The sequence below is a fragment of the Glycine max genome, chromosome 4 (genome assembly GCF_000004515.6).
Source record: "Glycine max cultivar Williams 82 chromosome 4, Glycine_max_v4.0, whole genome shotgun sequence".
NCBI classification, from domain to species: Eukaryota; Viridiplantae; Streptophyta; class Magnoliopsida; order Fabales; family Fabaceae; genus Glycine; species Glycine max.
The window spans coordinates 4,540,465-4,552,800 of NC_016091.4; the positions used below are offsets into that span (position 1 = coordinate 4,540,465).

Consider the following 12,336-nt stretch of genomic DNA (forward strand, 5'->3'; position numbering starts at 1 on the left):
ACAAAATTATTAATTAAATTGAAAATTTCATAATAGTTGATTCACCTTTGCATAACATAATATTACACTATCTAACAAACTCAACATCTATAACTACCAAACATAACTCCTTCCAAGTATTTTTTGTATGAAGCAAGCATCTCTTAGCTAAATATAAGAACTAATTTCTTAAGATATTAAGATTTATCTAAGAGAATGATGTTTTTCTATAGGCATTAACCAAAAATCAAATTCTTAATCACATACTTAAAGAATACTTTATTTACAAATCATATCATATTATAAATTAAACTAGAAGATTTTCATAGCAGTTTATTTACGTTTGTTTAGTGAAAAATACCATTCATTAAATTCCCGATTTTATAAAATATTAGCAAGATCTAGAAAAAAGATAGTATCACGTTACGTTACATTACACTATTTAACAACACAGCTTCCATAACTACCAGACATAGCTCCCTCCAAATAAATACCAAACATTAAACGAGACAAAGAGACAAACTCCAATAATCACAAACACGCAGTGTTACGAGACTGATAAAGAAAGAAAGAGGGAACGGTAAAGAGAAAGGTGTCTCTGTCATCGCATCTCAAATAGATTGCCATTACTTCTTCTTCTATCTCTGAACTCTCTCTCACAAGCTCTTGCAGAGTGAAAGCGACCCTTTCCGATCTTAATTAAAAGCATGGCATAATTTGGAATGGCTGAACCGAACGAATAATAATAAGAGATACCATAGTTAAGAGAGAGAAACACAAACGTGGAAAAACAATAAAAGAGAAAGCTGGGCCTCACTGCCTGGGTACACATAGATAGAGACTATGGTGCAGTGTTGCAGGTTGTAGCAGAACCTCTGCAAGATAGTTTTAACTTTATTCGAGAAAATCATTATTATTATTTTCTCTCTCTCTCTATGCCATCACTCCATTATCATTCAGTAATGTTGCATTATAGAGAGAGCGTGATCTATGTGCCAGGGTGATGTGATGTCATTTCACTACCTTCAAACACCAGAAAAATGAAACAGAAAAAGCTTTCATCCCATCACATCATTTGAACCATGAACCATTATTTATAAACTAAAACAACACCTTCGGCTGTTGTTGTTGTTGTTGACTATGGCGTTTCGGTTTGGACTACTCCTTCTGTTTTCTCTCCTTTGTTTGGATTCAATTGGTTCGGTGAATTCACACGACGGTGAGTCATTCATTCGCTCTAACTAACCAAACACGGTGTTTGTTTTCTTTTGTTCCTCTGTTTGAGGTATGATATGAATTTTGAAATGAAGGAGAAACGTTGTTGGAGATAAAGAAGTCGTTCAGTGATGTAGATAACGTTCTGTATGACTGGACAGACTCACCTTCTTCAGATTATTGTGTTTGGAGAGGGGTTACGTGTGATAATGTCACTTTCAACGTGGTTGCACTGTGAGTAACACTATTCTTAACTAGTTTTTTTTTTTTTTTTTGTTTATTCTATAAGTGTGTTTACAAGGATCTCATCTTCATTTTTTTTGGCAGCAATCTTTCAGGGTTGAATCTTGAGGGCGAAATTTCACCTGTAATAGGGAGACTTAACAGCTTGGTCTCTATGTATGTACTTAACTATTTCATTCATATTTTTTTCACTTTGGTCTTTTAATTTCATTGGCATTTCTCATACTTGTGCCGGCTAGGTAAACCAAGGTTGTTTTGTCTCGTGTTTTAACAGTGATTTCAAGGAAAACCGTTTATCTGGCCAGATACCTGACGAGCTTGGTGATTGTTCCTCTTTGAAAAGCATGTACGTTTCATAATTCATACTCTGATGAACTGAATTCAATTGATAATTATTAGGTTTTGACTGCCATGTGAAAATGTCATAATGGGGAACTTTTGCATTTTACTGTGTTGTTCAGAGACTTGTCATTTAATGAGATTCGGGGGGATATACCGTTTTCGGTTTCGAAGATGAAACAGCTGGAAAATCTGTGAGTTCTTTTGAGCTTTCTATTTCACTGAGGTTTTGTTTTGCCCCCTAGGCTGTGACAAGGTTTTTTTTTTTTGCTAAATGTGTTCTCAGAATTTTGAAAAATAATCAGCTAATTGGACCAATTCCTTCAACTCTCTCTCAGGTTCCTAACTTGAAGATTCTGTAAGTTATTTTTCCGTTTTCTCTTCAGAAGGATGACTTTAGTATCCATAACTATCATTCACTAAATTTTGAAAACTGGTTCTGTTCTAGAGACCTGGCACAGAATAATCTTAGCGGGGAGATACCAAGACTTATATACTGGAATGAAGTTTTACAATATCTGTGAGCACTACTAATTCGCAATGAAACCTAACTCTTAATTGACTTATTTATCTGTGCTTCTTTTAGGCTCTATGCTGTGTTCTTGCTGTCAATCTTTGTTTGTGTCTTTCCTTTTCCTATGCTAGTGGCTTGCGAGGTAACAATTTGGTGGGTTCACTTTCTCCAGACATGTGCCAGTTAACTGGATTGTGGTACTTGTAAGTTAGAACAATGACTCTCTTTTTATTTCTAAGCCTTGAAAGTTTACATTTCCTTAAACAAAATGTAATTAGTTTCATCATACCATTTTGCAGTGACGTGAGAAACAATAGCTTGACAGGCACTATTCCTGAAAACATAGGCAATTGTACTACTTTAGGGGTCTTGTATGTATATCCAACTGTATCTGTGTGACCGACTTCGCTTCACCATGTCTTCTCTTTTCTTTTTTAATATATTCTATTAATGTCACTTGTCAGGGATTTATCCTACAACAAGCTAACCGGAGAGATACCATTCAATATTGGGTATCTGCAAGTAGCAACTCTGTATGTACAGCATTATCCTTTTTCAGTTATTTTTAGAAACAATGGCATGTGGTCTTCCATTTTGCTTATTTAGGAGGCTCCTTTTAAACTTGTTTGAGGTTGATAGGTCATTGCAAGGCAATAAATTCTTGGGGCATATTCCATCAGTGATTGGTCTGATGCAAGCGCTTACTGTCTTGTAAGCATTGTTACTAAAGCAAACTTATTTTCTTTGTTGTCTTGATATTTTTTCTCTTGTTTACTAATCCCTCCTCCCACATTTCTTTTAGAGATTTGAGTTGTAATATGTTAAGTGGACCAATCCCTCCTATCTTGGGAAATTTGACCTACACAGAAAAATTGTAAGTATATGCTAGTAGTTTTGAATCTGTATCTTTTAAGTTTGATTTTTCCCTAAAGTGTGTGCATCAAGTCATAATTTTTCGATTCATTGGATAAAATATGCAATGTTTGAAGGTATTTGCATGGAAACAAGCTGACTGGCCTCATCCCCCCAGAACTTGGAAATATGACAAACCTTCACTATTTGTAAGATGCTTTAGTCATTAGTTGACCATATGCATCCTCTATTTCTTTTCTGGACTCTTGAAATCAGCAGTAGCGGCTTACTGACAATGGTTAATCATTTCACTTTTGAATTTTACAACTTCTAAAAGAACATCTTGTCAGTTTCCTTTTTACAATTTTTTAAGCTGACATTTGTTTTGAACAAATATAACTTACGAAGAGGTGCAACTTGGTTTAAATTTGTCATCTAATGCTTCACACTTCAATTGCAGGGAATTGAATGACAACCATTTAAGTGGACATATCCCACCTGAGCTTGGAAAGCTTACTGATTTGTTTGACTTGTAAGTGGCATTAATTTGAAGCATCAACTTTGTTGGTTTTTTAGTAATTTCATGAGTCAAACTTGATGTTGCAGAAATGTCGCCAACAACAACCTTGAGGGTCCAGTTCCTGATAATCTTAGCTCATGTAAAAACCTCAACAGCCTGTAAGCAATAAGCCTTGTATATCAATTTGTATTAAGGAATTTTATATTACATTAAGCTGATGGATTTTCCAACCGTCATGCATCAGCAATGTGCATGGGAATAAGCTGAGTGGAACAGTCCCCTCAGCTTTTCATAGCTTGGAGAGTATGACCTATCTGTAAGTTTCACCTTGACATTGTAGGACATTTGTTCAATATATATCTGTAATTCCACTGTGATTAGTTCTGTTCCCTTCTCTAAACATGTCAATAAACACAAACTTTTATGCTAGCTTATCTGGATTCCTACCACAGTTAGCCAATACTTAACAGTTCAAACATCAACCTATTACTCATTTGCTTAATTGATTCTTATTCTTTCATGACTTTGTGGTGGCCATGCTTAGTAATCTTTCTTCAAACAATCTTCAAGGCTCCATTCCAATTGAACTCTCACGGATTGGTAATTTGGATACACTGTAAGTATGAATGATTTAACATGCCTCCTTGTATCAATCCTCTGATTTCATTCTAATAGATGTTTTCTTTTCAGGGATATATCAAATAATAATATAATTGGTTCTATTCCTTCTTCCATTGGTGACTTGGAACATCTTCTGAAGTTGTGAGTCTTTTAAGCTAGTTACTTTTGAAATTTAGAATGTTACTAGTTACTGATTGCTAGTAATCATTTTGCTAGGAATCTGAGCAGAAATCATTTAACAGGGTTTATTCCAGCAGAATTTGGAAATCTAAGAAGTGTCATGGATATGTAAGTCCATTAACTTTCTGATGAAAATAAAACAATCTTTTGTTTGTTTTTATACCTACTAAATGACTAATTTCACAATTCTGTATGACAGTGATCTTTCAAATAATCAACTCTCTGGCTTGATTCCTGAAGAACTTAGTCAGCTTCAGAACATTATATCCTTGTAAGCTCCTTTTTGTTTCCTTAACTTGAATGTAACTAGAGATGATTGAATGAAAATCCTCTAATGTGTTCTCCACACTTAGGTTCTATTATATTAGCAAACTAAGCTTACTCAGTAAGCTGAAGAGAGGTAAGTACAAAATACAGAGCTGGTACAGCAGGTATACAAAAGACAAAAATAAAATGTAAGCTACCACTCTAGGTACATCATGAACTATTTTCCAACATTCCCCCTCAAGCTGAACTTGCTGAAGCATATAAATTATAGGCGCCAAGCTTGGAACACAAAAATTGAATCCTAGGCCCCCTTAATGACTTAGTCAAAATATCTGCGAGTTGATCATTAGAGCCAATTTTTTTCTGTACTAATTTCCTTAGCCATTAGCTTCTCTCGAACAAAGTGGAGGTCAACTTCTATGTGCTTGATTCTTTCATGAAATACTGGATTAGAGGCAATATGAAGCGCTTCCTGATTATCACAATAGAGCTGCATCTGCTGAACTTCACAAAACTTAAGTTCCTGAAGAACTTGCTTGATCCACATAAGTTCACAAGTAGTTGAGGCCATTGCTCTATACTCAACTTCTGCATTAGACCAAGCAACAACGTTCTGTTTTTTGCTCTTCCAAGAAATCAGATTTCCATCAATGAAGAGAGATTAGAGGAGAAATACTCTTTGGCATTATCACTGTTGAGAATGTTAATCACTTTTCCAAATTGGGTCTTGATTTCATTAAAAAAAGACATAAATATAGACAAAAGTTCAGATTGATCTTTCATTAAATAAACCCAAGTACATTTGGAATATTCATCAATAAAGGTAACAAAATATCTGAAACCAAAAGATGTGACACAGCTTGGACCCCAAATATCAGAGGGAATGGTGGAAAAAACAGAGCTACATCTTGTTTCAGTTCTTTTTGGAAAAAACCTAACATGTTTTCCTAACTGACATGACTCACACTCTAAGACTTGAAGTTTGTTGAGACTAGGAACCATCTTCAGCTTCAACAAGTGTGGATGACCCAAGTGATTGTGCAAAAGCTTAGGAGACGGAGTCGCAAAACAAGACATTGATGAACTGATTTCCAAATAGTAGAGACCTCTGGATTCATGTTCTACGCCAATCAACCAACTTGTATCACGTTCCTGTATAACAAAGGAATCAGCATCGAATGTTATAGAAAAATTTAATGCTTTTGTTAGCTGACTAAGAGAAACTAAATTGAAAGGGCAGTTAGGGACAAAATGGATTGGATCCAAGTTTAAGGATGGAAAAATAGAGAATTTGCCGAATCCTTTCGAAGTGACTTTGGTTCCATTTGCTAATGTGATTAGATGAGGAATTTTAGGAGGAGACTGAGAGGTGAATAGAGAACTATTGCCAAAAATATGATCGGAAGCAGTAGAATCAATTACCCTTGGATCTTGACCATCCACAGAGTGAGCGATGCAAGCTTTTTAAGTACTTGGGCATGAGCATGATTGAGCCTGACTGTTAAACTTCAGTCAGAGGTACTCTTGATACTCCTCGTAAGAAAACTTTGGCCCATGTGTTTTCGATGTGGAGACATTTGTTGTTTTCTCATGCCAACCAACTATATCGCAGGAGTCTCGAGTGTGGCCCTTTATCTTACAAAGTGTGCAATAAAGCTAACCATTTCTTCCACCACCATGTCCTCCACGTCCACGATTTCCACGACCTCCTCTTCCTCGATTGGACACCATTGCTGAAGATTCAGTAAGCTCAAGTGAATTTTCATTCTTTCTTGGATTAGGAACATGAAGGAGATGTGCAAGAAGACTCTCCATTGAGGGAACTTCTTGATTAGTCAAAACTTAATCACGAATATGATCAAAATCTGGGTTCATGGCCCGAAAGGCCAGCACCATATCCAGGTTAGGGTGTTGCTAGGTGCACCCAACATTATTGCTATGCACCTAGCACTTAACGTGAAAAGGCAAAAATACCCCTGTGTATTTTTAAAAATGTTTTTGTGCACCCAGCTCATTCAGGTTGATCCGCATAGGTTTTAGTTGATCCGCAGTTGATATAGATGATCCGCAAGTTGATTTTTAAGACTTACGGATCAAGTTGATTCATAAAAGACTTACGGATCAACTTGATCCGCAAGCTTCTTACAGATCAATTTGATCCGTAAGTTTTAAAAATCAACTTGCGGATTAACTTGATCCGTAAAGGGATATAGAAGGTAGGGGTAATTTAGCCATTTTTAAAAAATGCTGAGTGCATCAACAATAATGTTGGGTGCACCTAACAACACTCTCAGGTTATCATGCTTTTTCTCATTTCTTCCACTTACTCAACATCTTGGAACATTCTTAATTCTTCAACTGCAGACTTAAACTGTGCTACAAATGAGGTCATATCATGATCTGTTTGTTTAAGAGAGGTCAATTTGTCAACTGCATCATACAATCTCTGAATATCATTGGCAAAAATCTGTTGGGCCTTCTTCCAAAAGAAGTAACATATTTTGAAAGACCTTAAGGTCACTAAGATGTTTGGCTCTACTGACTGCCACAGCAAGGCACAAAGCTGGAAATCAAGTTGTTTCCATTGTTCTTGTTTTTCTGCAGATATTTCAGTAACTTGCTTCTCTAAGTGCTTTTGATGTCCTTGGCCAAGGAACCAAAGTTCCACAGAAAAGGACCAGGACAAGTAGTTTTTGCTGCCATTCAGCTTTTCTGAGGTTATGACTGGTGTCCCAGAAAACAAAACAGTGGGACCCACAGTAGAACTGACAGTGGGAACGATGGAGGAGGAAGATCCAGAAGGATTTGTGGAGGCCACCTCACAACAAGAGACAGAGACAGAAGATTCGCACAAACGGAACCTTCAAATTTCCCAACCTGAAGAAACACCAGCGTTGAAGAGAGATAATGAAGATTCGAGAGTACATCTGGGCCCGGATAGGTCCGGCGAACCTTTCTGGACTGTCAGAGCACGATTCTGATTGGCAAAAGATGGCGCGTGGATCATACGCTCCAAGAAAGGCGCCGTGGGGAAGCTGTGCGTGATGGCGCGTGGCAGACTTTTGGAGCGCGTGACTTGCGGGGATAGGTCGCTCTCATTGAGGCGTATGAAACCCTGGTTTCGCCAGAGTTATCGTCGGCGGCGGCGGACTGACTGCGGACGGTGGCACCAGTGATAATCAGGCAGAGCGGAATGAAACCAACTTGAATGTAACCAGAGATGATTGAATGGAAATCGTCTAGTGTGTTCTCCACACTTTGACGCTATTATATTAGAAAACTTAGCTTACTTAGTAAGCTGAAGAGAGGTAAATATAAAATACAAAGGAGAGGAGGTATGACATGTATACAAAAGACAAAAATAAAATCTCTTTTTTATGTACATTGACTACCTAAAATTCTACTAACTGTTGTCTAATAATAGATGGGGGAAATATATAATTTTTTTTGGTAATATATGCTTTATTTTTTAATGAATTGCTAAAAAACAATGCTCGGCAGTTTGTATTTATCAGATTTGGTTGAGTAGTGAGACCGACTGCACTTGAAAACTCAAAACTAGTCATTTGTTCCAGCCCGTGTTTATTATGTAAATTTTGGTTGACAATCATGATAGACTAACAATTTTACTACCATTCATACTATGTTTTAAGGGTATTTCTTGGTTTGAAATTCTACAGGAGACTAGAAAAGAACAAATTATCCGGGGACGTGTCTTCACTTTTAAATTGCTTTAGTCTTTCTCTACTGTAAGTTCTGTCTCTTTTGATTATTTAAATAAATCGCCATTATAATTCTTTGGAAAGATCATGTCACTTGTACCTAACAAGTTGATTATGGACTGTAAATTTTGTAGTAATGTCTCTTATAACAACCTAGTTGGTGTTATTCCCTCAAGCAAGAATTTTTCCAGGTTTTCCCCTGACAGGTTAGGTTATTTACAGTTAAACTTAGCCATTGTTGCTACTATTTTTTCAACTCAACGTAGTTTTCTATCAGCATGTTTTCTTGGATTTGAATGATGTAACCTTTCATTTGCAGTTTTATTGGAAATCCTGGTCTTTGTGTCGATTGGCTGGATTCGTCTTGTCTTGGGTCTCACTCTACAGAGCGAGGTCAGCTGAACTTTCCAGCAGGAATGCCCTGTTGCTCCCTCCCACCTATGTCTTGTTGTATCTTTTTATACTTTAAGCACCCAACAATCTCTACCATCTCCCCCAAAAGATCTTTCCCTTGTTATCTTTGGTTGTTATGCCTGGGAGAATATGTTCAAAAGACCAGGGATTGTTGGTGTTCTAAGATGGGAATGGCATTCACTTGACTGAATGTCGTATCTGTCACTAAGTTGTTGATGCTGAACTTGCTAAACAGCACTTGAAGTGTAAAGCAAGTTTTCACATGTATATTTTATTTTTCATATGATTATGTATATATCACTCAAAGTGATCGGTGAGGATGTTACTATAAATGCTTTGTTCTTCCTATGACATTCTTTCTTTGTAGTTATAGAGTTAAAGAAAGGTTTTTGAGCTGACGTGTAGAATGAGCTAATATGTTTTATTGACTATGCAGTTACCTTGTCCAAGGCAGCTATCCTAGGAATTGCAATAGGCGCCCTTGCGATTCTTTTTATGATATTGCTAGCAGCTTGCCGACCACACAATCCAGCTTCCTTCTCTGATGATGGATCTTTTGACAAACCAGGTACTTTATCTTAACTGTACCTATTGAAACTGAAGACTGTAACATGCTGATTGTTCTTGCTTGAAAATTGTCAGTTAATTACTCACCTCCAAAGCTAGTGATTCTTCACATGAATATGGCACTTCATGTGTATGATGATATCATGAGGATGACCGAAAACCTAAGTGAGAAGTATATAATTGGGTATGGTGCATCGAGTACAGTTTATAAATGTGTTCTTAAGAATTGCAAGCCGGTGGCTATCAAGAAGCTCTATTCTCACTATCCGCAATATTTGAAAGAGTTTGAGACTGAGCTTGAGACAGTTGGCAGCATTAAGCACAGGAATCTGGTCAGTCTCCAAGGCTACTCATTGTCTCCATACGGAAATCTTCTCTTTTATGACTACATGGAAAATGGCAGTATATGGGATCTTCTACATGGTAAGTTCAAGCCTTGGCTTGAAAGATGCTAGATGTACTCTGTTGCATGCAACTTTGGTGTACAAACTATCTACTATGTACATTCAACCTTGCATTGTTTTAGCAATATTTTCCAATTTTCCATATTCTCCTCTTCCAAATAAGTTCTGTTAGTAACGCCAGCAATTGTTCTAAAGTGCACAACTCCTTTAATGAGGTTTCTACCTTCCGTTGCATGTATAACTCTTTACTCGAGGTTGACCATGTGCTCTTTGTCGTGTCTTACATCCAGTTTCCTACACGTGTCCCTGTAACCATGATAGAATGATAGTTAGCCGAAGCCAAAACTTTGATAGGATGTCCTGCCAAAAGTCAAGAGGGGAAGAGAGACAATCATATCCCTTTGTATGGTCGTTTACATTTGTGATTTGGAGCTGCATGTTGCACTTGCCTGCTTATGAACCTAACTGATGCATTTATATCTTTCAGCAAAATGTACAAAAAAAACACACTTTTAATCAAGCAATGATTAATGATTTTATTCATGATTTTGATATGTACATTTTTTTGCAGGACCTACCAAGAAGAAAAAGCTTGATTGGGATCTTCGTCTAAAAATAGCACTTGGATCGGCCCAAGGACTTTCTTATCTGCACCACGATTGCAGTCCACGTATCATTCACAGGGATGTGAAATCATCTAATATTTTACTTGACAAAGATTTTGAGCCCCATCTCACCGATTTTGGCATTGCAAAAAGTCTCTGTCCATCTAAGACCCACACTTCAACTTACATAATGGGCACAATTGGCTATATAGATCCAGAGTATGCTAGGACTTCTCGCCTCACTGAGAAGTCTGATGTGTATAGCTATGGTATTGTATTGCTTGAGCTCCTGACTGGAAGGAAAGCTGTTGACAATGAATCAAACCTCCACCATCTGGTGAGTCTTCTAGTGTGTCTGGCTTGTAGGTCTCACAACTCACAACTTTCAAAGCACCTCAATGAAATTTTTTTATGTACAAACGTACTTTTAGGGGTAACCAAACACGTCACCAAAATTATTAAGTTTATTCTACAAACTGAGTTTGGAGCTCCCCACAGGCAAACCAAACATAGCCCTAAACAAACATAGTCTTTATTTTTTGAGCTAGTTATATTTTTTGGTTTGACGTAAAGCCATAGTAACACTTTGGTGTAAATCTTGTGTTGTGACCCTTTGGTGTTAGCTTAGTCGGTAATTTATACTAAATTCTCACGATAGTTTTCGTATACTAACTATCATATCATATTCCTTATTTGCGTAGATTTTGTCCAAGACAGCTAATGATGGTGTAATGGAAACCGTTGATCCAGATATTACTGCTACATGCAAGGACATGGGAGCAGTAAAAAAGGTTTTTCAGCTTGCTCTTTTATGCACAAAGAAGCAACCAGTTGATAGGCCTACAATGCATGAGGTGACTCGTGTGCTGGCAAGCCTTGTGCCATCCATCACTCCACCAAAACAAACTGACCAAACACAAGTAGTGCTATCTGATTCACAGCCATCTGCTAAAATGCAATGCTACAAGGATGAATATGCAAATCTTACAACTCCACACCTTGTGAACTGTCCATCCATGAGCACCTCTGATGCCCAACTCTTCCTCAAATTTGGAGAAGTAATATCACAAAACAGTCACTGAGGATTTTTGAGAATCAAATTCAGAATGAATCATTGTATATTATAAGTCACAAGGAAAAAATGTCAAATGTTTTTATGCAATGAGATCCGTGTGGATAATCCAGGAAAAAATCATTCGAGTAATTATTTATACTGCATTAGTTGTACTACGTTTATTTAAAAGTCACGTTTTAAAATAAGAAAGAGAAGTGAAATGAATTTACAAACATATATCATAACGAATTTTAGAAGATAACCAGTTATTTTTATATAAGATAACTAGTATCTTGTATTTCTGTCGAAACCTTAAGGACCAGATCTTTTTAGTGAAAAATACCCAGTGGACCAAATAATATTATGTTAATGCTTAATGGAAAATATGGCATAGGCTGCATTGCAATAAGCTCAAATACGTTGTCCCCATTATGTAATTTTTTTAAGGTCCAATTAGTAATCTTGGCACAACGGTTTCAAATATTTTTTGACAGGAAAAACGATTAAAACCATTCCAAATTTGGATTGGAAAAATAGTTACCCATTCCATTTTTTTTATGACGATGCCGAAGTTATTAATTTTTTTCTTTGGTAAGCGATGTAATTTTACTAACACTTAAAATTGAAAATGTTTTTACTATTTTGAGTCCTTAATTTGTAAGTTACAAGTTTTCCCCCTAATATGTACCAAAGGGAACGGAAAACTACGAATTACTTTTTTTTCGTTTGATTATTGGACAATTCTGTCACATACGCAAGGATATTTCCATGCAAGTCGTTGGTCTAACTTCTCTTAAAGGATAAAGTGTATTTTTTTTTTTTGTAATTTTAGATGCAGCA

The 12,336-nt window shown here is 36.6% G+C and overlaps 1 protein-coding gene and 1 long non-coding RNA gene across 4 annotated transcripts; one reads left to right on the plus strand and one right to left on the minus strand.

Moving 5' to 3' along the window:
• The first annotated feature begins 664 nt into the window (after positions 1-664).
• On the plus strand, positions 665-11,651 carry LOC100804875 (LRR receptor-like serine/threonine-protein kinase ERECTA). Of its 3 annotated transcripts, none has more exons than XM_006578033.4 (27): positions 665-1,198; positions 1,290-1,428; positions 1,522-1,593; positions 1,712-1,783; positions 1,899-1,970; positions 2,063-2,134; positions 2,225-2,296; positions 2,422-2,493; positions 2,590-2,661; positions 2,755-2,823; positions 2,930-3,001; positions 3,093-3,164; positions 3,280-3,351; positions 3,603-3,674; positions 3,749-3,820; positions 3,907-3,978; positions 4,207-4,278; positions 4,353-4,424; positions 4,500-4,571; positions 4,663-4,734; positions 8,411-8,479; positions 8,587-8,658; positions 8,772-8,866; positions 9,303-9,434; positions 9,509-9,856; positions 10,409-10,779; positions 11,144-11,566. In XM_006578033.4, the coding sequence occupies exons 1-27, from the start codon at positions 1,120-1,122 to the stop codon at positions 11,522-11,524; spliced, it is 2,979 nt and encodes a 992-aa protein (XP_006578096.1). In that variant the 5' UTR covers positions 665-1,119; the 3' UTR covers positions 11,525-11,566. The 3 variants fall into 3 exon arrangements, with proteins under 3 accessions (XP_006578096.1, NP_001354837.1, XP_040870470.1); NM_001367908.1 differs by having other exon boundaries at positions 717-1,198; positions 8,772-8,845; positions 11,144-11,651; XM_041014536.1 differs by lacking the exons at positions 665-1,198; positions 1,290-1,428 and having other exon boundaries at positions 1,541-1,593; positions 1,712-1,758.
• On the minus strand, positions 5,493-8,038 carry LOC102665384 (uncharacterized). Its single transcript, XR_413794.3, has 2 exons — positions 6,153-8,038; positions 5,493-5,882 (listed from the first exon to the last, which is right to left on the minus strand). It is a non-coding gene; the product is annotated as an uncharacterized lncRNA (long non-coding RNA).
• Positions 11,652-12,336: the final 685 nt, after the last annotated feature.

Excerpts from the sequence above, each read along its gene's own strand:
- LOC100804875 (XM_006578033.4), top strand. The coding sequence starts at position 1,120 with ATGGCGTTTCGGTTTGGACTACTCCTTCTGTTTTCTCTCCTTTGTTTG. Across the intron at positions 3,352-3,602 it reads ATGACAAACCTTCACTATTT|GGAATTGAATGACAACCATT; the intron begins GTAAGATGCTTT and ends CTTCAATTGCAG. Across the intron at positions 3,675-3,748 it reads CTTACTGATTTGTTTGACTT|AAATGTCGCCAACAACAACC; the intron begins GTAAGTGGCATT and ends TTGATGTTGCAG.